Source organism: Myxine glutinosa, chromosome 3 (genome assembly GCF_964187855.1).
Source record: "Myxine glutinosa chromosome 3, kmMyxGlut1.1, whole genome shotgun sequence".
Lineage (NCBI taxonomy): Eukaryota > Metazoa > Chordata > Myxini > Myxiniformes > Myxinidae > Myxine > Myxine glutinosa.
Window position 1 is genome coordinate 180,049,433 of NC_136263.1, and position 24,342 is coordinate 180,073,774.

Genomic DNA, 24,342 nt, shown 5'->3' on the forward strand with positions numbered 1-24,342 from the left:
AACCTACACACAGGGCACCATATATCCTTTTAAATAGTTAGTCCCTTATTCTATGTAGTTTAAGGATGTGTTTCCCAATAGTTTGACTCTTCATTGCACCGAATTAAATAAGAGTAGGTCCCTCCGACGCCCCATGGCATCTTCTAAGTGCCAGGTTTTCCAGGTTTGCTGCAATTGACTTCTATAGCCACTTTGCTGCATTTTCATCTTTCGTCCACTTTGCTGCAATTGACTCCATTACGCACGAGGTAACCACGAAGAAGAAAGGCGGGTCTCCACCTCGTCATAGAGGGGAGGAGTGAGTCGGCCCCGCTCATCCAACCCAGAACGAGGGGTTTGGCTTGAGAGGGCGGAGAGAGAACGATCGGGGAGGTTCGCAAAGGTTGAAGGGCGGGGCCTATATAACCCGCAGCGGGACGCGCCCCAAGAGAGAGATGAGTTCTGAGTCCAAGAGATGCGCTGGAGATGAGCAGGTGTGACCAAGCCGCCGTGATACGTGCCGCGCTGCAGGAAAAACGGACCGAGGCAACGCAAGGAGCGCGCGAGGCAGCAGTGCGGAGAAAGGAACTTCGCCCGCGCAGTTTGGGACCGCGGCTCGGCTTCTTGACGGCGGTGCCTTCTGGCCCGACCGTGCCCAGGCCCCGCTGAACCTTCCTTGCCTCTCAAAGCCATCCATCTCCAAGCCATTCATTCCTGGCTGTATTTCCTCATGTAAGTGTGAATGTTCGTCCGTCTTTCACGTTGTCCTGGGGTTTATTAATTAAGCTTGTATAGGTAAGCTAATGATTTCACTGTGTCTCCTGCTCCTTCCATTTCCCTGTATATAACCTTGACTGCTCTCTTTGCTTTGGCTTGTGTAAATAATTAATAAATCCTGTTATTCCTCTGTACTTCTTCTTCTTCTTCATTCTCGTTCGGTCGCTTTAGTGGTTTCAATATTGAGTGTACGTGGCGCGATTCGGCCAACGTTCAGGATCGGGTTTAGTGAAGGCTAATGACTCGAACTTCGGGTTGCTAAAAACCGCTCGGCAACTAGACCATCCAAACCGGGGTTCGAGCGGTACTTGTCTCCCTAGTCTGCGGAGGGACGGATAAAGGTATTCGGGATAAACCCTGGACCCATAACCCTGATCCGCTCCATCCTGCGGGATAGCGTTACAAGTGCCAGGAGCGGAGACGGTCAGCTTAACAAGACAAGGGACTAACCACCCCTTGCTAAGAGGGAAGAGCCGTACTCCGTATCCGTAACAATATATATATGTTCGGAAATTGTGGTATTTTGATGATAAATGATGGCGGCTGGCTTGGCTATTCATATGATTCATTTGGCCATTCATATAATTAGTCATTGGGTTGTGGTGTAATCTCTCCTGCATTTTGCCATAGGTGACTCTACATAGATTGCAAGTACCTCACGTTTTCTCTGCAACATCAAGCTGTCACCAACACGACGGACGCTCTTCACCGTATGTGAGTACTTGTGCTCTTTGAAATTGTTGTTAATCTCACTGGCAAATAACCCACACTTAAGGTGGGTTTTCACGGGACACGCGAACGGTTCGCGAAGGATGCGAATGTCGAAAAAATGGCAAAGTCCAACATTCGTATTTTAGGCTCCAAAAGTTCGCCAAACATGCGCGGGGGTTCGGAAGCGTCGTCAATTGTTCGCAGGAGTCGTTTTTTGTTCGGCGGGTATTTCAAAAATGTTTGAAACAGGATGCGAACAATTGACGACGCTTCCGAACCCTCGCGCATGTTTGGCGAACTTTTGGAGCCTAAAATACGAATGTTGGACTTTGCCATTTTTTCGACATTCGCATCCTTTGCGAACCGTTCGCGTGTCCCGTGAAAACCCACCTTTACTGTGGGTTAATCCCACCACTTCTCCGATGTTTAGAAATGTTTACATGCAGAGAAATGCTGTATTTCACTAACTTGCAATGTCGCTTCCCCCCCGTCGATATTATACGATACATATTTACATCTATCTATAATTCCAGTAATCTCTGTGTGTTTGTTTGTACGTTTGTATGTTTGTACGTTTGTACGTTTGTACGTTTGTTTGTCTGTGACCGCTGTTTCTCGACAACCACGGGTCCGATATACTTTAAACTTGCCAGGTATATTGCTGGGGACCCGAGGATGTGCCTTTTCAAGGTTTCATATTAATCGGACAATTACTTACCGAGCTATGTCCAAAAAACGATTCAACCAATCAGAGAGCAGCGAGCTATCGCGTGTGCCGAACGTGGCGGACACACTCTGCCTCGGATGGCACATTTGAGAGCGTATTCATTTATTTCACGTTTGCAAACTATGTTGGCGCTATGTTGGCGTTAAACTATGTTTTAAAACTAATAAAAACCCCGGGGGGATTGTCACTGTACTCGCAAGCCGTTCGCCGTTCGCTTTGGCGTTGCGAATGGACCAAAACATTTCATGAACCAAACCATTTCATGTAAAGCGTTCGCCGTTCGCTTTGGCGTTGCGAATGGACCAAAACATTTCATGAACCAAACCATTTCATGTAAATAGAGGGGGGGATATAATTTTAGATATAGATATAGTACGGGCATGCCCTAGTATAGAGAATTGTGCAACCTTTCTTCCATCACCACACCATCATCACCACACCATCATCACCACACCCAAATACCAGAGGCCATGGCCATGTTTTGTTTTATTCCCTGCTAAAAACAACACCCCGAGTGCAACCACCAGTTTTCAACTTCAAGTACATACAGCGGTTCAAGAGTGCATGTAAATTAAACACCCAAACACTTCATTACCTCCGGAGGTTGTGTTTTCACCCCCTGTCTGACTGTCTGTCTGTTTGTTACTTGTCTAAATCGAAGATTTTTCAAGTATATTGGTTGGTGTTGTGCATTATGTTGTATGTCAATCTCCTACAGGTCACAATTTTAAACTGATCATCATGTAACTTTACCAAAATGTAGAGGTAGTCAAAACCGAGAAGTCTACTGGTTTGAAGTCAATGGTCATATTGAAGTCAAATTTCTAAAATCGTCAATTTTTCATTTGATTGACTTGAAAGTTGAACCAGATTTGCATATCGAGTCACAGAATTGGGAAACCAACTATTTCAGATGTCAAAAGGACAAAGGTCAACTCAAGGTCAAACTTCTAAAATCAACAATTTTCCTCTGAAACATCGTCCATTTTCATCATATTGACTTGAACATTAAACAGCAATTGCACAATGTCTCAATGAATTGCAAAACCAACGATTTTTGAGGTCAAAAGGTCAAAGGTCAATTCAATGTCAAACTTCTAAAATCATCAATTTCCATCTGATTGACTTCAATTTTGAATAATAATTGCATATTACATCAAGTAACTGGGAAAGCAACTGTTTTTGAGGTCAAAATGTCAACTCAAGGTCAAACCTGTAAAATCATCATTTTCCATCTGAAAAATCATCAATTTTCATCCCATTAAACTGAAATTTAAACAGCAATTGCAGTGTTCCTGACTGAATTGGGAAAGCAACTATTTTAAGGTCAAAAGTTCAAAGGTCAACTCAAGGTCAAACTTCTGAAATCAATTTTCATCTGAAGAAAAATCGTCACTTTTCATCCAATTAACCTGAAAAATTAAACAACAATTGCATAGTGCATCACTGGATTGGGAAGCCGACTGTTTTTGGGGTCAAAGGGTAAAAGGTCAACTCAAGGTCAAACTTCTAAAATCATCAATTTTCATCTCAAAAATCCATTTTTTATCCGATAGACCTGAGCTATGATTAAGATCATCAATTTTAATCTTAATGAAATAGACAATTTGAGGTCTCCATGGCAACTTTTTTTTTCTGGGGAGGGGGGAGATTTTGCAAGTATCGTGTGTCTTTCTTATTTGGTTGTTTATTTGTGAATAGGATATCTCAAAACGTTGTGGATGCATTCAGACAAAATTTGGTGGAGAGGTTGTGTGCCGTTTGATGTTGTTGCACACACATGCTCACGCACACTCATACAACACCAGATCACATGTAAGTAACAAGAACAAGAGCAATCAGAGATTGCAAACCCTCGCCAGGATGTATTTTCAGTGTTTTAAGGCTTTTGTGTTAAAACAAATATGGCGGCCTAACCACGTGACCGATGATGTCATTCTTTTTTTTCTAAACTAATTTATTCCTAGATTATAATGCTCAAGAAATTTCATCTTGATCGGATGAAGTTTTGTACTTTTCGAATTATGACGTCATAATGGAGACACCTATGACATCATCATTAACATATGTTATTCCCCATGGAGAGCTATTTACAATGAGCCATGTCTCAATTTTTTATATTCAGCGCTTTCGGAGATATAGAGGTGCAAACTTCTTTGGTTTTTCCAAGATGGCGACCGAACCACGTAACCGGTGACGTCATTATTATTATTTTTCTCCAGTTTATGCCGACATGGCGCTCAAGACATTTCATCTTGATTGGATGAAGTTTTGTACTTGTCGAATTATGACGTCATAATGGAGGCACCTATGACATCATCATTAACACCTTTTATTCCCCATGGAGAGTTCTTTACAATGAGCCATGTCTCAATTTTTTATATTCAGCGCTTTCTGAGATATAGAGGTGCAAAGCTTTTCGATTTTTCCAAGATGGCGGCCAAACCACGTGACCTATGACATGATAATTATCATTAAAAAAATGTGCAGGTGGATTTGCACCTATGGTGAAACCTTCCTGTCAATCGGACCAATGGTTGCAGAGAAAATCAAATTTAGTCTGTGCGGACAAACAAACAAATGAAAAATTGGTCAGAGACCGAGAACTTGCCGGAATGTACTTTTTATATTGGCCATTTTGGACAAATATGGCGGCTGAACCACGTGACCGATGACGTCATCATTATTTGTTTTTCTTCACTAATTTATTCTGAGATTATGCTCAAGAAATTGCATCTTGATCGGATGAAGTTTTGTACTTGTCGAATTAGGACGTCATAATGGAGGCTCCTATGACATCATCATTAACATATTTTATTCCCCATGCAGAGTTCTTTACAATGAGCCATGTCTCAATTTTTTCTATTCAGCACTTTCGGAGATATAGAGGTGCAAATTTTTTCGGTTTTTCCAAGATGGCGACCGACCCACGTGACCGATGACGTCATCATTATTTGTTTTCTAAACTAATTTATTCCTAGATTATGCTCAAGAAATTTCATCTTGATCGGATGAAGTTTTGTACTTGTCGAATTATGACGTCATCATGGAGGCACCTATGACATCATCATTAACATATTTTATTCCCCATGGAGAGTTCTTTACAATGAGCCATGTCTCAATTTTTTCTATTCAGCACTTTCAGAGATATAGAGGTGCAAATTTTTTCGGTTTTTCCAAGATGGCGGCTGAACCACGTGACGGATGACGTCATTATTTTAAAAATCCCTCCACCAGTTTATTCCCACATGGTGCTCAAGAAATTGCATCTTGATTGGATGAAGTTTTGTACTTGTCGAATTATGACGTCATAATGGAGGCCTTGGGCCGAGAGAGTTAAAAATTAGGCACAATCTATTCCAGGGCAAGGCAAATATGTGTGTAAAGTGTGGCGATGCTATGTGCAATGATGTAGATGTAGTACGCGCAAACAGACAGACAGACAAACCAACCAACATACTTGCCGGAATTTTTCCGGCAAGTAACAAACAGACAAACAAACGGACTCAAATGCAATACCCTCTCCTCTGGCGAGGGTAATAATAAAAAAGAGGACAGCAACCCATCCATGATGCGCTTTGACATTTATTTCCTTGAGGTTTGCAAAAATATAAAAAGCTCCTCCATCTGACATCAATCACCGGCACGTGACTGGAAACAGCCACATGGTGAATAAAAACCTGGTATGTGCTGGGGCTCATGGTCTATTGGCTGAAGGAATCCTTCTCTGAAGCGGGTGAAACGTCTCCTGAGACCGGGTCTGCTCTTGCTTATTTGCTCAAATTTGCGTAGATCTAGTTGAGTAGATCGAGTTATACCTTATGTTTGGAAGCGCCTTTCTTTCTTTAAAAATGTATAATCCCACCCACCACCCCAATATTTTACGATATGTATATATATATATATATATATATATGCATATATATATATATATATATAATTATATATATATATATATATATATATATATATATGCATATATATATATATATATGCATATATATATATATATATATGCATATATATATATATATATATATATATATATATATATATATATATATATATATATATATATATTATATATATATGTATATATATATATATAGATATATATATATATGTATATATATATATATAGATATATATATATATGTATATATATATATTATATAGATATATATATATATATAGATATATATAGATATATATATATATATATATATATATATATATATATATATATATATATATATATATATATATATATATATATACAGTATATATATATATATATACATATATATATATATATATATATATATATATATATATATATATATATATATATATATATATATATATATATACATATATATATATATATACACACACACAGTCACGTGAAAAACTAAGTCCACCCCATGTAAAGTTTTGACTTTTTCAACATATTTCAACATACAGCAGCTATTTGATCTCATTTCAACAATATTGATGGATAAAGGTGATATAATATAATAAATAGTATGAAACATTTACATTTTTTGTCCATTGTATAATTTAAATAAACATAAATGCAAATTTCGCACGTGGAAAAAGTAAGTACACCTTGGCTCTAATAGGTGTTATTGCCCCCTTTGGCAGAAACAACCTCAAGTAGGCGTTTCTTATAACTGTCTACCAGTCTCTGACATCGACTGGGAGAAATTTTTGCCCACTCTTCCATGCAGAATTCATTCAGCTGTGCGATGTTTGAGGGGTTTCTTGCATGCACAGCTCGTTTCAAATCCCCCTACATCTCGATGGGATTTCGATCCATGCTTTGACTTGGCCATTCCAGAACCCTCCATTTCTTTATTTTCAGCCATTCCTTGGTGGATTTACTGGTATGTTTAGGGTCATTGTCATGTTGCAAGGTCCACCTTCGGTTGAGCTTCAACTTTCCGACAGATGACCTCACATTATCCTCAAGCACCCTCTGGTACAATGAAGAATTCATAGTGGATTCTATGATGGTGAGCTGCCCAAGCCCTGATGCTGCAAAGCTGCCCCAAACCATAATATTTCCACCACCATGCTTTACAGTTGGTATCAGGTTCTTGTGGTCAAATGCTGTCTTTGGTTTTCGCCAAACATGTCTTCTGGTACTGTGGCCAAATAGCTCTACCTTTGACTCATCTGTCCAGAGCACGTTGTTCCAGAAGTGCTGGTCTTTGCCTAGGTGTTCATTGGCAAACTTTAGTCTTTCCCTGATGTTCTTTCTGGACAGCAAAGGTTTCCTCCTGGCACACCTCCCATGTAGATCAAATTTGTGCAGACTCTTTCTAATGGTAGACTCGTGCACTTTGACATAAACAGTGGCAAGAGCTACCTGTAGGTCCCGTGATGACATTCTGGGGTTCTTAGAGACTTCTTTCGGCATCTTACGGTCTGCTCTCGGGCTGAACTTGCTGGGGCGGCCTGGACTGAACAAGTTGGAAGTTGTTTGGAATCTTCTCCACTTGTAGATGATCTTCCGTACAGTCGAATGATTGATTTCAAATTGTTTGGAGATCTTTTTTAATGCCTCCCCAGACTCGTAGGCATCTATAACCTTCTTTCTGAAGGCCTCAGAGAACTCTTTTGATCTCGGCATGGTGACGCCGCACACTTCAACAACAAAGAGCAAACCAAACTAAATGTCTGAGGTTTAAATAAGACAGGTTCGTCCAAGATCCTCTCTAACGATGTTCTAATCATTTGCACCTGAGCTGGTGCACCTGATTCTAATTTTCGGTATTTGAAGTCGTGATAAATGTCGGGGTGTACTTACTTTTTCCACATGCGAAATTTGCATTTGTGTTTATTTATATTATACAATGGACTACAAAATGGAAATGTTTCATGATATTTGTTATATTATATCACCTTTATCTATCAATATTTTTGAAATGAAGATCAAATAGCTGTATGTTGAAATATGTTGTAAAAAGTCAAAACTTTACATAGGGTGCACTTACTTTTTCACGTGACTGTATATATATATATATGTATGTATATATATATATATATGTATGTATATATATATATATGTATGTATATATATATATATGTATGTATATATATATATATGTATGTACAGTATATATATATATATATGTATATATATATATATATATGTATATATATATATATATATATATGTATATATATATATATATATGTATATATATATATATATATATATATATATATATATATATATATATATATATATATATATATATATATATATATATATATATATATATATATATATAGTATATATATACACACACAAGCTATCCTTTGTCTTATCTGGAGACTATTTTGTCTGCCTTGATGTCCTCATCATCCATTTGTTGACCAACAAATTTATTCTGAGCTTCTCTGTTTGTGCTCTAAATGTGCCAGACCATGATTGGCTGGACGCCCTCCTTATTATCTACAGGTTTACATTGCAGATATTTTGGTTTAATTGTGAATTTGGCAAACTGTCATGCAGAACTGATGTGTTAATGTTCGAATGTTTTGAAACCTAAAAAAAAATCTTGATTAACTTTGTGTTCTGTAGCTGTTTCAGTTGTGTGCACATATATTAACAAAAATTGTCAGAGGGATATGGTGTTATGGCGCAAGGGATATCGTGTTTAGGAATGGAGGATTGATTTGGGAAGGAATGAAGGGAGAGACTAAATTAAGGGAAGAAGGCAAATGGAAGGTTGACGTGCTGTGACGGGATGGAGTTTGATTAAAGCCTGTGTGAAATGAACATAATTTTCCTGGTGTTGTGGAAGAACATTATATTTCCCAATGACGGAAATCTGTGCTCACAACTTCAGTTACGCGAATGTTTTGCAAATATCTGCGGCGCTCTTGCAAAACTTTTTATCATGTAATTGACATGGTCTTTACTCGCGCTGTTCTGATTTTACGCGTTGTTCACTCCGTTATTGCCAAATGTGGCATACAATCTCAATTTTATTACTGCTTCATTGACCAAAATTATGTATTTTTTTCTTCTTTTTAACATTAAAATCCATATTTCTTCATAAAAATCGATCTTCTTTTATTCAGACCGTATCCACGGCAAAGACAAAATGAATCAGAAGTTGCCTTTTGAGTGTGAAAAGGGCGACATCTTCAGACCGAGGAGCAAAAAGAACCAGGATTAAGAAGAAAGTGAGAGAATAAGGCAAGAATAAGAGCAAGTTTGTCTGTGCCTAGTTTAAATGCATTTGGCAGAGATTTTTGTTCGTCAACAGATGGATGATGATAGGACATAGAGGCAGACGCAAAATTGTCTCCAGCATTAAAGGTGTCATTCAACTCTGCACAGATAGCTAGCTGGCTCTGTCTGGTGGGCCTCTAGTCTATTTTAATATATGTACATTAAGAATCAAACAACCACGTAATACAAAGTTAATCAAGATACAATAAGTTATAAAACACATTCAAAGTATTAACACATCAGTTCTATGTGGCAGTCTTCTTCCAAATTCACAATTTGGTCTAAAAATCTGTAATGTAATCCTGTAGGTATTGAGGAGGTCATCCGGCCCATGGTGGTCTGGCCCCAGTGGTCGCTTGCTGTCTTTGCCTAGGGGAATCTCTAACATCCTTTGTCTCCTCTTCTTCCCAATACTGTGAATGAACTTTGCCGATAAATCTTCAAACTTGTGATATGTTTCTCTCCAGCTCGTTGAAGAGCAAGAATGACCGCACTGTGATCACAATGCATTAAAAGCACATTTACAGCATTCTTAAAAGACGAAAGCGTGATTGGGAAACACACATTTCATGCGCCATTAAAAGATTAACTCGATACATCTCATCAATTTCACCCTCCCCATCGTTATATCAGAAGCCGCTGATTAGTCTCACACTAACGGATTGTTTAACCCCAATATGAGCCAATAACCCCAATGAGCTCTGCTGCCCGTCTACTCACCCATTCCCAGACCCGTGACCACATCACCCCCGTCCTTTACAAGCTTCACTGGCTCCCCATCCCCCAGAGAATCCAGTACAAAATCCTCCTCTTGACCTACAAAGCTCTCCATAACCTGGCCCCATACTACCTGACTGACCTCCTCTCCAGACACACTCCCACCCGCAACCTCCGCTGGTACCAACCTCCTGACCCCCCCCCCCCGCCCCCCATCCGGACCAAATTCAGATCCTGGGGGGACAGGGCCTTCTCCATTGCTGCTCCCACCCTCTGGAACTCACTACCTCACACCATCAGAGACTCCTCCTCACTCACCACATTCAAAGCATCACTCAAGACCCACCTGTTCAACACTGCATTCAACATTTAACCCACAGCATTTAACCCCTGACTATCTCTTCTCCTTCTCCTTCCTTTTGCTTTGATTATTCACCTATTGATTTTTGTCTTTTTGCACTTGTTTTATGTACTCTGTCAAAGCGCCTTTGGGCTTCTTGAAAAGCGCTATATAAAATAAATGTATTATTATTATTATTATTATTAATATGGGGCTGTTCAAAAAGTCATGCTTTTTTAGGGAGGCGAATACCAAGTGTGCTGATAGGCTTGTTTAAAACTTGCTAATACATTTTTAAGACATATGATTAGATTTTTCAGGGTCCCTCATCATAACACTCCGCCCAAAAAAAAGACAATATAAATCTGACGCCACAAACCCAGGCAGTGTATTATCAGCAGGGGCCTACATGCTTGATGTCTTCGGCCCACCAGAAAACCAAGATGATGGCCATATTATATTGTCTTGGTGCCATTGTGGGTGGAGTAAAGGGACAAATGTGGGTGGGGTCTGGCAGCTGTCCGGCTAATGGGTGCACATTTCAAAAATCGATCCCCAACAAGAACAACATCGACCCCCAGCAAGCATAAAATCGACACCCAACAAGTAACACAGAGCTCTTGTAGTCCTGACATACGTCGTAGGTAAAGAGATCCAATCACTTTACTGCTACTACTGTATAAAGGTGTGGATCATAGATGGTACTCAGCTTATTCTGTTTTGGTTGTTGTAGAAGAACTGCATCACCTACATCAGGGGTCCTCAAAATATTTTTCATCATGGGCTAGAACCAAAATTCCTTCCCATCTTTGGGGAACCATGGCGTGTAGAGTAGTGGAACTCAACATTCCCCTTTTTAGGCAATGCCACTGTATCCTTGCTGACCATGCAGAGAACCTTGCTGTTATGCTCCACAAAGAAGAAATTCTCCTCCCACTCCATGTTAATCTTTTGGTCTCAGAATCGACCTTCTGCCTCTTACCCTTGGTGGATGAGTTGGTTAGGTGACAAGAACAAGCCGATTCGATTTTGGTTCACGTCCGAATCCAGATCCAGCCTAACTGGGATATAAAATGTAAACTGTTCAGCCTGGTGGAGGTATGTGCTTTACCGAGTGCCATTCTAGGTTTTCTTGTTTACGTTATTTAAACGGTTAAACCACTTTTGTACATTTTCTTATGGTGATAAAATGCGGTTATGTGATGTTTGGACCAGCTTGGTATAAGTCTGTACTACTCCGTCATGGCGTAATGGGCATGTTCAAACATCACGTGTCCACTTCCCATATACATACATTTGTTTGATTTTCTTCTTTACACAATGCCAAAACGAAAGTGTACATTTACTGCAAAACTATGAAGACATATATTTCCCGCGCTTTGAAATGTTTGAGAAGAATGGGAAGCCGAGTCCTTGGTATGTAGAGCTGGTACGTACATCTCAGTGGCAAATAATGGTGCTATTGATTTACAATCTCATGTGGACTTGGATAAGCACAAGAAAGCAGTTTGAGTAGAGCTCATCATCCTCATTCGCAAAGTTGATGGATTGGTGTGAGGAAAGGATTCACTTCATGTAAAGAAGTACATTAAAATTTGAATAATTATAACATTGATTTTGAGGCCATTACATTTGGTCGCTTTTTGGGGTGTAGGTAAAGCGACCTACGAATACTTCCTGTATTTCATTCTGTATTTCTCCCTTTTTCGCAGTAACTCCAAACTAAATCTTCCTTGAATGTAAAGTTTGTAAAGGATTCCACCTTCTTCCTTTAAAAGTATTTTAAACATTTTGAAATGCTTCACTTTCGCTATCTCCACATCAGGAATTAATCACGTGTTCTTCTTCACCATGATCTATCAGGCTTCTTCTTTTTCTTCAGAGGGATTATTTTGTTCCTTTCTACTGTTTCCTTTGTTCTGTTGTATCCTCGTCTGTTCTGTGTTCTAGCTCTTCCACAAGCTTGACTATATGTATACCAAAAAAATCCATTGGTGGGGGATTAGGTAGGATTAGCTCTGCAGCCCGGACTGTTGATGCCCGCATTCCAGATGTGGACCGCGGTCCGCCTTTTGAGGGCCCTTGACCGACATGTACGCCATGGGTTGAAGCTCTGGTATATAGATACTCAATGTAGACGACATGTAGTACACAGTATATGTACAACACATTAATACAACATGAGTTGGTAGATACTGATAGTTACACCCCCCTTACTCTTTTTTTTTTTTTTCCTCTGTGTCCTTTTTAAAAACCAAATATGGTAACCCTATTGTTACTAGAACATCACATGTGCCCTGCAGAAACCTGGATGGGTTTGACACTGTTAATGGACGTGAAGGGGAGTAGATGGTCGTGCAAAGGCAACCTTTGCAAACTTGTCTTCTTGTGATTCCCAATTTTGATATACATACCCGCAGACGCATGTGGTAAAAATACTACGACATTAAAAAAGGAGGCCTTTTATTATGGTGCTGGTTGAAAGAGCTCTAATAGGGAGGTTGTATATTCTTAACAACAAAGCAAAACAATTTTCGATTGAGTCGATGTACCAAGCTTTTGTGGGTGGCACTGTTTTGGGAAAGAATCCCTGGGAAGAAGAACAAGAGTCAAAAATTAAATTGGAAGTTTTTAAAGAAGCAAATAAATTAAATTAAATTGAATTTGGAGGAATTGAGAAAGAAAGATATAATGAATGAAGGAAGGAAATACAGACAGAATTAATTTGATTGTATTTTTGGAGTAAATTTATATACTGTATGTATATTTTGTATATACATTTTGTTGTATATATATTTGATGTAGGGTGGTGTGGAGTGGGAGCACCCACCTGAGATGTACTTGGCAAGGTGCGACCATGGCTTTGAGGAAGGAGACTGATTGGAGAATTCAGTATCGAGATTTGAAAGACTCCGTTGTGGCTTGTCTGAAGATGGATGCACACTTGTGCGTCTCATACAAAGTACCCTAAAGTTGCTCTGAGTCGGGTTAGCTTACCATGTTCAGAAAGCAATTATCTTGACCACAATTGCCTCGCCACAGGCCTCGGCGTACTTGGGCTAAGAGGATAGGTTGGTTAGCTGCCGACAGGATGACATAAGCCTTTGCATGAGAGTGAGTAGGTTTTGTGGAAGTATTTTCAGACGGAATCAATATCAGTCGCTGCGATAATGTCAGCTCCGATCCTTTTGAGAAAGGGCAAATAGCATTCTCTGTTACTGTATTTGACTTGTGCAAACAGACATATTCTGTGGTATTGAGCCTTACAATAGCCAGAGAGTTGGATTTTCACAAGAACATAGTCAGAGAGGCAGAGCAGGAACATGAGGTTGGATGGAAAGTTACCCACCACTAGGTTCAGCAGCCAGGAGAGACCCAGACCGGTTGTAGAAATCCCAGTTGGAAAGTCCCAGATTGTGTCAGACCCACAGGGTCGCAGAAGGCCTATGCTGCAATGCCATGGCTGGTTGTTTCAGAGCTCAGACTCAGCTAGCTGTTGGTGGTAGTTGAAGTCGCCACAAATAAACAGAGTTTGGATGGATGGTTGCGAGTTTATCCATTTTGGTTTAAAAAAAAATCGACATGTATATGGAGTCGTCATCCTTGTGTGGATGTAGATAAACCTGTTAAACAAACATCAGGGGCCAAATTTGCGAAAGGTGCTTAGTGAGCGTCTTGTGAACACACGCCTAACCCTTAAACGCTGACAAAACCATCGTTGTATGCTCAGAGCTGTCTGTCTAAATGGCAATTTTTGAAGGCATATAAACATCCGATTTGTTGTGCGCGTCTAAACAGCCGATTAGCCTGTGAAACACAGCACACATCTCCAACATACAATTGAAATGATGCATTTGCATAGAATCGCAGCGCCACGGACAATTGTTGGAGGGGATTCAGTGCATTGCTCCTCATCGTAGGTTGATCCCAGTCATCTTGCACTATATTCAGCAGCCAACAAAATTATTCCTTCAGCAGTCTAACTCCGGACAAATTTGATATTGTCATACTTCTCTAGACGATTGCATCTATCCTGAAGATTCTCAATGCACATCGGCGAACTAGGAAGATTCCTATCCCCTTCTGCCTCCTCTTGAGCTAATTCAAGCAAACATCCCATGTAAACTACCAATTTTAAGTCATGCAATGCTTCATTTAAGGCCTTACACACTCTTAACTCTTAGAGGCATTTCGTAAATTCGATCCTCAGTGTCTGTGCAGATGTATGCACAACTAGAGGGATCCCAGTGGACTAGGAGTAGTTGTTGTGGACATAGTTTGTCTCTTGCTTGGTATTCAAATGCCCTTCATTGGCTTTTGACCCTTTCGACAGCTCGCTGAAAATGGCATGACAATAAGGAAGGTTTCTCACAACTCTCATGAACATGTCACCATTCGTTTCAGGAAACAAGTTTCAAGTGTTAAAGTGAAATAAATGATAAATTTCCAAAAATTCTCATGTTTTTGTTGGTGGTGGGGGCTTTCCTTATCAGAGTAAATGATCATATATCTGATCATTATATAATTTTTTTTACTTCACAGACTTAGTCCTTGGCAAACACTTTAATTTTCCCAGTAAATATGTGAGGCAGTCAAATCCTTTCCACGATCAGCTGAGAGATTTACAGTCTGTAACTTGTGTTTGTTGGTCCATGATTAACTGCAAAACATACATGACCTCGCATACGTATATAAATGTAAGAAAATGCACTTGGTTCTCGGTTAATGTCGTGGGTACATTCTTGAAAACACGATGTTAAACGATGTTAAATGGATACATTTATCTCATAATAAAAAAATGTAAATAGGGTGGGGGGAGTTAGGCTTCTTTGCCCACATTAAATCTATCACAAGTAAATTCAAACACTTTTCATTGTTTGTATATTTTGTATTGCACATTGTAATACAGTACTGTAAACAAGAAAGAGCAATCGGAGATTGCAGACCCTCACCAGGACGTGTTTTTAGTCATTTTTAAGGCTGTTTTAAAACAAATATGGCGGCCGAACCACGTGACCGATGACGTCATCATTAATATTTTTTTCTCCAGCTATTTATCCCTAGATAAAGCTCAACAAATTTCATCTTGATCGGATAAGGCTTTGTACTTGCGAATTATGACATCATAATGGAGGCACCTATGACATCATTAACATATGTTATTCCCCATGGAGAGTTCTTTACAATGAGCCATGTGTCAATTTTTTCTATGCAGCATTTTCGGAGATATAGAGGTGCAATTGTTTTCGGTTTTTCCAATATGGCGCCCATACCACGTGACATATGACGTCATATTTACCATTAAAATATTCTGCAGGTGGAGGTGGAAATATGGTGAAAATTTCCTGTCAATCGGACCAACGGTTGTAGAGAAAATCATATTTATTCTGTGCGGACAGACAGACAGACAGACAAACAGACAAACGGACTCAAATGCAATACCCTAACTCACAGTGATCGGGACAAGCTTCCATACAATTTACTAAATTCAGAGCCTGCTAAACCGAAGGTTCATTTTCCGATTTGTGTTGAAAATATAACATTCAATTGAAATTAATTAGTTCCTCGATCATAAACTGACATTTGTAGACAGACAGACAAAGTGAACCAATTGCTTAACCCTGATTTCCACTTCGTGTGCACTGGCTAATTTCTGATGAGAAATTGCAAATCATTAAGCAACAAAGCCTGGACATTCCAAGGTCAACGACAGTGGGAATTGTCATAAGCAGTGCAACCAGACTGCGGACATACAGTCACGTGAAAAAGTAAGTACACCCCATGTAAAGTTTTGACTTTTTCAACATATTTCAACATACAGCTATTTGATCCTCATTTCAACAATATTGATAGATAAAGGTGATATAATATAACAAATATCATGAAACATTTACATTTTTTGTCCATTGTATAATTTAAATAAACATAAATGCAAGTTTCGCATGTGGAAAAAGTAAGTACACCCTTGGCTCTAATAGGTGGTATTGCCCCCTTTGGCAGAAACAACCTCAAGTAGGCGTTTCTTATAACTGTCTACTAGTCTCTGACATCGACTGGGCGAAATTTTTTCCCACTCCTCCATGCAGAATTCTTTCAGCTGTGCGATGTTTGAGGGGTTTCGTGCATGCACAGCTCGTTTCAAATCCCCCCACAACATCTCGATGGGATTTAGATCCGGGCTTTGACTTGGCCATTCCAGAACCCTCCATTTCTTTCTTTTCAGCCATTCCTTGGTGGATTTACTGGTATGTTTAGGGTCATTGTCATGTTGCAAGGTCCACCTACGGTTGAGCTTCAACTTACCGACAGATGGCCTCACATTATTCTCAAGCATCCTCTGGTACAATGAAGAATTCATAGTGGATTCTATGATGGTGAGCTGCCCAGGCCCTGATGCAGAAAGGTTGCCCCAAACCATAATATTTCCACCACCATGCTTTACAGTTGGTATCAGGTTCTTGTGGTCAAATGCTGTCTTTGGTTTTCACCAAACATGTCTTCTGGTACTGTGGCCAAATAGCTCTACCTTTGACTCAGCTGTCCAGAGCACATTGTTCCAGAAGTGCTGGTCTTTGCCTCGGTGTTCATTGGCAAACTTTAGTCTTGCCCTGATGTTCTTTCTGGACAGCAAAGGTTTCCTTCTGGCACACCTCCCATGTAGCTCAAATTTGTGCAGCCTCTTTCTAATGGTAGAATCGTGCACTTTGACATCAACAGTAGCAAGAGCTACCTGTAGGTCACGTGATGACATTCTGGGGTTCTTAGAGACTTATTTCAGCATCTTGCGGTCTGCTCTCGGGCTGAACTTGCTGGGCCGGCCTGGCCTGAACAAGTTGGCAGTTGTTTGGAATCTTCTCCACTTGTAGATGATCTTCCGGACAGTCGAATGATTGATTTAAAATTATTTGGAGATCTTTTTAAATCCCTTCCCAGACTCGTAGGCATCTATAACCTTCTTTCTGAAGGCATCAGAGAGCTCTTTTGATATCGGCATGGTGACGCTGCACACTTCAACATCAAAGAGCAAACCAAACAATGTCTGAGGTTTAAATAAGACAGGTTCCTCCAAGATCCTCTCTAACGATGTTCTAATCATTTGCACCTGAGCTGGTGCACCTGATTCTAATTTTAGGTATTTGAAGTAGTGATAAATGTAGGGGTGTACTTACTTTTGCCACATGCGAAATTTGCATTTATGTTTATTTAAATTATACAATGGACTACAAAATGTAAATGTTTCATGATATTTGTTATATTATATCACCTTTATCTATCAATATTGTTGAAATGAAGATCAAATCGCTGTATGTTGAAATATGTTGAAAAAGTCAAAACTTTACATGGGTTGTACTTACTTTTTCACGTGACTGTACGTAACATTATTAGCCCGATGGTCAGATATTATTGCCATGCTGAAGAGTCTATGATGATCCCAAAGTAGCATAACCCTCAACCAAGAACGTTACAATAATCCGGGATGCCTCTTCGTGGTGGTTGTACCACCCAACATCAGTCGAGGGCCAAATCTTCCCTATTCTTCCCTGCTGCTGCCCAGATTCGTCAGGGCAGTGCGGTCATGATCAGAGTGCCGATCGGTCCCCATGGACCTGCCCTTTCCCTCACGTGTCTTTTTTTTCTCTCTCTCGCTCTTTCTTTCTTCCTCTCTCTCCCTCTCTGTGTTTATTTCTCTCTAACTCTTTCTAACTCTAACACTGTCCAACTCTCTAACAGTCCCTCCCTCTCTCTAACCCTCTCTAACTCTCTCCAACTCGCACTAACTCTCTCTAACTCTCTAACACTCCCTCTTTATCTCTCTCTCTCTCTCTCTCTAACTCTCTAACACTCCCTGTTTATCTCTCTCGCTCTCTCTCACTCTCTAACTCTCTCTAACTCTAACTCTGTCATGGCCCTGACTTCGTGAAGGCAGGGGTACACCATCGTGGATGTGGGGGATCTCTGGGTCACTCCTGGGAGATTGATTGGCTGTCTCCGCGCTGCGTGCTTGTTCGAGAGAACTGTCTGGGGCTAAACAACAACAACATCACTTGGTCTCACATGGTATATTGCTCATAGTGATTAAATACTTTTGAGCCAAGCATCCGAGCGTGGGAAGGTTTGATTAAACAAACTTTTTTATTTGTTTCTCTATCTTACTAAAAAAAAAGATGACGACTACTCTTCCATCAAAAGCGAATTGTTTTTTGCAATTGATATGACGGATGCCCCCTACATCATTACCCCTCACATCATTTGACATGTGCAAAATTCTATTTTCAGGTTGGAGATGAAATGCTGAGATAAACGAGGATGTCGGAATGAAAATGTGAGCCTCACACTATTTATGTTTCCCTGAATCACTCCAAGTGAGACTTTGGCCAACAGAAGCACCTGCAAAAAGCGTCTGATTGGCTCGCATCGCGTATTTATTCTGCTGCTTCATTTGTATGCTGTATATCTAAAAGCCTTCGTGTAAACTATATATTTTAAAGTTCTTCATTGCTTCTGTTTACTTACTCTGAAAAATTGCCAACAATGGCAAAAGAACCTCCAACAATGTTTTTCAGCCAAAGATCACCTTCAGGTGACAATCTGTGATGAACTGCACATATCTATTGACCAAAAGGCAGAATTTGTCAAAATGTCATTTTCTCATGTTCAGTGTTTCTGTTTTATTTTGTATTATCGAAGTTCAACAGGTTTTTGCATGGACGTCTGTGAACGTTTACTCGAGTACCAAGGTGTTGTGCTGCTATGCATATAAACCACGTGTATGGCATACCAGGTGGGTGAAGATTTAATCACACCTGCATGGATTCATATATCTGGATAAGTGCAAATAATTCCCATTGTAATAAAGATTCCACAATCTTTTCACCTTGTCTTTACTCCAACTCCAATTCTGAGATGATGTATTGCTGAGATCTGATCAGGGGTGTCACAATCCAACATAGTCCAGTAATAATGTGACTTGACCTCACACTAATTGCAACAGAAGCAAACTCAACTGATTTTGTATCCTCAATATGTCCTGAAGGAGGAAAAAAAAGTGTTAAGGAATTGTATGGGTGAAAAGTTTTGAAAAATGCATAAATATGATCCTACCCAAAAACCGATTTTTAGCCCTTTCTGCTAGATTTGACTATGCTGTATTTTTTTCCTTGAAGCAAAAAAAACACATACAGAGTATCAGTGATAATAATTTATTTTGATCACATCATCACATAACTGATCAACTGTTGATCAAACGATTGAACCAATTAAATATGTGTACAGAATACATATAACACTACACAATGTCATCATCGTCGTCACAGGGCATCTGTATTGAGTTAGTGCAGCTGGATCCCATGCAGTTTCCACATGCCGGAGTGCACTCGATATTGTTCTTTTTGCATGTGCATCTCAGGGTGCTGCAGTCAGCCTGGCAGTTGCACTTGATGACCCGCAGAAGCTTTTCAGGAGCAGGGGGTAGGGTTGTCTGAACTGGCACAAACCCCTCGCCCTCGTGTGAGCCCACCACTGGTTTTTTAACTTCTCATCAGAACCTGCTCAATGACCAGGTCAGGTGAGAGACCTGCCCATAGGCGATCGCTTCGCCGAATCACGTGGAACCCTTCCTCGAAACGTTGTTGGACTTCTGGGTGTTCAGTCTTGAGGTTGTGCATCTGCTGAAGGTACACCCTGGCAGATTTGGTGTAACGATTGTGTCCTGATGCTGCCAGATAGGGTAGCATGTCCTGGATAGCCTGCAGATGTAAGGCCCAGTTTCCAGTGCGTTCTGCACTGATGTATTTTCGTAGGATGTCCAGCATGTCCATGCACTGAACCCAGAGAGCTGAAGTTCTAGAGGACTTCTTGGTGGACTCGATGTGCTTTTGAAGGCGGTCTTTGATTCTCACTAGAACTTCAGACTGACAAACTTCTTCAGCAGATATAGCCCCATTTATCAGCTTCTCATAGATCTTATAAGCTCCCTCCAGGTCCGCATCTCTGCTTCCATCTGTTATCTGATGATCCGGTGGCCTTGCAGCTGCAGCTGCTTCGGCTGACACTGACTCTCCATCCTTACTGTTGTCTGGAGTTCCAGATTGCTGTGGTAGATGGAAATCGAACACGTTTGATAGCATCAGTGCATTGAGGGCTGCATCAACAATTGAGTGTGCACAAACTGCTCGCACAACAGCTTTGCCACACATCATGTGGATTACTGCATTTGGGGCATAGATCAACTCCAGCAGTTCTTGTAGCCCAGATGAGGCCATCAAGTGTCCGATGCAACCGAGGAAGCTCATTTCTGCATGGAAGCCACCCAAACGCAAGACTATTCGTCTCAGATCACTTTCCATTGGCTCAGAGTTGATAATCATGAGAGCCTTCCACCACAGTGGCTGATCAAACGTGCTTATTGGGGTGACATTGTGGCATCGTGCATGCTCACTAACAAATGTCAGGGTCGAGAATATGCATGTGCTATCACTGGGATTCAGATCGATCATCGGCAGAAGCATAACAGTTGCTTTGCCAGGGTGGTCACCATAATGCACGAACTGCATCATTCCTGACCATGCAGGTCTGGGAGACCCAAAGAGGACGGATGCTTTCCACAGGACATCAAGATTTTCACAGCTGTTCTGGACCTGAAGGTTGACAAGCTTCTGGTAGGTCAGTGCCGTCAAATTGTGCCTTTCGTCTTTGTGGTACCGTACTTGTACCCTTCCAACCATTGCCACATCCAAGGAAGTAGCCTTGATCCTGGGGATTGGCTGCCTTGATCTAATTCCAGGGGTTATGGCTGCAATCATTCCTATACCATGGAATGTACCAAGGCCATCAAGCGTGCGGATGTTATGGTCGACATTGTCAGCTACATATTGGACAAACTCTGTCGATAGGTCAGGAATGTTTGTTCCATGGAATTTGGCTGCATTTCGTTCAAACTGGTGCACCTCCTGGTATGTGCAACAAAACCCAAGGTGATGAAGAGTATCAATGAGGAACCGCGATGCAAAGTGGTGATATAGTTGCACGCCCACCCCACACTGAAGTGGTGCTAACATGACTCTTGGTCTAGTTGCCTGCATCATTGCTTGTCCAATTGCCGCCACTTTGGCTTGAGTTTTGGTCCCGGTAAATAGTTCTTCCAGGAGCACGTGAAGAGTATCTGGAAGAAATCTGACGCCAGCCTCTTGCGATTCTATGTCATCAAGAGCTGGGTAAGACTCATAGGATAACCCGATGTCTTTGATATCTTGTTTGATGAGCTTTGCAGCTGCCTGCACAAGCTTGATCTTCTCTTGATCTTCTGTGTTTGTTTGTTTCTGCTGTGTCTCATAGTAGTCTTGCAGCACCACCCTGGCTGTTGTACTGATGGTAACCACGTTTGGTTTCCCATTGATCTCGGTGTATATTATCTTCTCACCGAAGTGTTTTTGCAGACTCCTCTTCATATGGGTGTAACCGTATGGTTCATGTTCACTGTGTGCAAGCTTCTGCTGCATGAGGTCAATTAGATCATTTATGGTGATCTGCTCGTCATCATTTTCTTCTATATACTTCACAACCTCCAAGAATGCTGCTGTCCTCTCATCAACGAAAGGCCGACCAGCCTTCATCCTCTTGGAGTCTTCTGTGTTTGTCTGATACGCTACTGGTATCTGCTTGTATGTGCGAAAATTCACACTGCAAGTCTGGTGGTAGACTGCATCTGCTGCATGTATGTCATGCACATGCAGAATCCGTGCCTTCACAGTCTCTGACCAGTCATTACCTCGTGCACGACATGTTGCCAAAAGCGTGTCCTTGAATTCAATTGTCCTGACTTGGAAAACACTGACTTCACTTGGCTTCTTTCTCTTTTTTCCAAACTGAGCTGGTGTGCCACAAAACAGGCAATCAGTACTGTAAGAGAACCTCCCTGTAGTCGATCTTAGTGTAGGACTCTCACTGCTTGTACTTGTTTCTGACTCTTGTTGCCTGGTGTCCTTGGCTATCTGTTGTGGATTAATGTATGTCCAGCGACAGTCTTTGTGTATCTTATCACCAGGTACAGCATGAATATTGTCTCCCCTTTTTTTACTGGCCTGGTTGATAGATGAACTTCCCTTCTCTCCAAGTGTTGATACTGACGACCCTCCTCCGTCCACAGACTGCTTGCAAATGACACACTGTTCATATGCCTCCATTTCCTGAAAGTGGATAAAAAATATGCACGTTGAAAAATATGCACGCACGGTTGAAAACGTGCATGTTTGGAACTGGATCCTAGTCAGGGATGTGCAGAGGATGTTACTGAGTTCATAACTCAGAAAAGAGCACTGTAGTTGTGGCGTGCGCGGCGTGTTTAAACTAGTTAGCAGAATATGTACAATGTAACATAATGTAATAAATAGCTAGCAAAATTATTGACATCCTCGACTTAATATTTGGTAGCACTGCCTTTGGACAAAATAACTGCAGTCCAGCACTTCCTTTAGCCATGAATGAGCTTCCTGAACTTCTCCACTGGCAGTTTGGCTCACTCTTCTTGTGCAATCTGCTCCAGTTCTCCCAGATTTGAAGGGTGTCGTCTCCCAACTGCTGTTTTCAGATCTCTCCACAGGTGTTCTTTGGAATTTTGATCTGGACTCATTGCTGGCCACTTCAGAACAGTCCAGCGTTTTGTCTTGAACCATTACTGGGTGCCTTTTGAAGTGAGTTGGGGTCATTGTCCTGCTGCAAGACCCTTGACCTTCGACGGAGACATAGCTTTCTGACACTGGGTTGAACATTGCGCTCCAAAATGCCTTGGTAATCTCCTGATTTCATGATGCCATGCACACATTCAAGGCACCCAGTGCCAGAGGCAGCACAGCAACCCCAAACATCACTGAACCTCATCCATGTTTGAACCCCAAAACATCACTGAACCTCCATGCTTGACTGCAGGGAAGGTGTTCTTTTCTTTGAAGGCTTCATTTTGTTTTCAGTAAACATAGATATGATGTGCTTTAACAAAAGGCTCTAATTTGGTCTGTCCACAGACCAAATCTGTCCACAAGACATTCTCCCAGAAGGATTGGCCTGTTCGGGTGTGTTTTGGCAAACTCCTGTGGGGCTTTTTAAAATGTCTCTCTCTCAGTAGTGGGGTCCTCCTGGGTCTCCTACCATAGGACCCCTTTTATTGAGTTGGAGACAGATGGTGCAAGTTGAAACTGTTATACATTGTGACTGAAGGTCAGCTTGAATCTGTTTGGCAATTGATTGAGGTGCTTTCTCCACCATTTGAACAATCCTTCGCTGCAATAGTCAATCAAATTTTATTTTGCGGCCACATCTCGGGACGTTGGCTGCAGTGCCATGGGCCTTAAACTTCCTGATAGCATTGCGTACGGTGGACACAGGAACATCAAGGTCTATGGAGATGGACTTGTAGCCTTGAGGTTATCCATGCTTGGCAACAATCTTGTGTGACCTCCTCAGAATCATTGGAATCTCCCGCGATGAAGCTAACTCAAGCTTCATCGCGGGAGATTTCTCCACGTATGGCTTGCGGACTTCCTCTCTGGTCGTAGTCAACGTGTGGCCCTGAATGGATTTCTCTCATCTCCCCTTCCTGTTCAGGCTGGAGTTCCCCAAGGCAGTGTTCTGGGCCCTGTGCTTTTTCTGGTCTTTATCAATGATCTCCCCGACTCTTTGGAAAATCCTCTCTATCTGTTTGCTGATGACTCCACTCTCTGCCGCTCCATTCCTCTTCCCTCAGATCGGCAGTCTGCAGCCTCCTCACTCTCTGCAGACCTGGACAAAATCACAGACTGGTCAAACAAGTGGAACATGTCTTTCAATCCTGACAAATCTCACACTCTT

The 24,342-nt window shown here is 41.0% G+C and overlaps 1 protein-coding gene across 3 annotated transcripts in view; it reads left to right on the top strand.

Moving 5' to 3' along the window:
• LOC137423917 (uncharacterized) overlaps positions 1 to 19,371 on the top strand; it is a 216,932-nt gene extending 197,561 nt beyond the window's left edge. For 2 of the 3 annotated variants that reach the window (XM_068111451.2, XM_068111449.2), the window contains 2 exons: positions 1,387 to 1,470; positions 9,290 to 9,425. In XM_068111451.2, the coding sequence (XP_067967552.1) occupies positions 1,387 to 1,470; positions 9,290 to 9,316 (111 nt within the window). In that variant the 3' untranslated portion in view covers positions 9,317 to 9,425. Of the gene's footprint in view, positions 1 to 1,386; positions 1,471 to 9,289; positions 9,426 to 18,777 lie in introns of those variants that run through there. The other variant, XM_068111450.2, reaches the window with a different exon arrangement.
• The last annotated feature ends 4,971 nt before the right edge of the window (positions 19,372 to 24,342 follow it).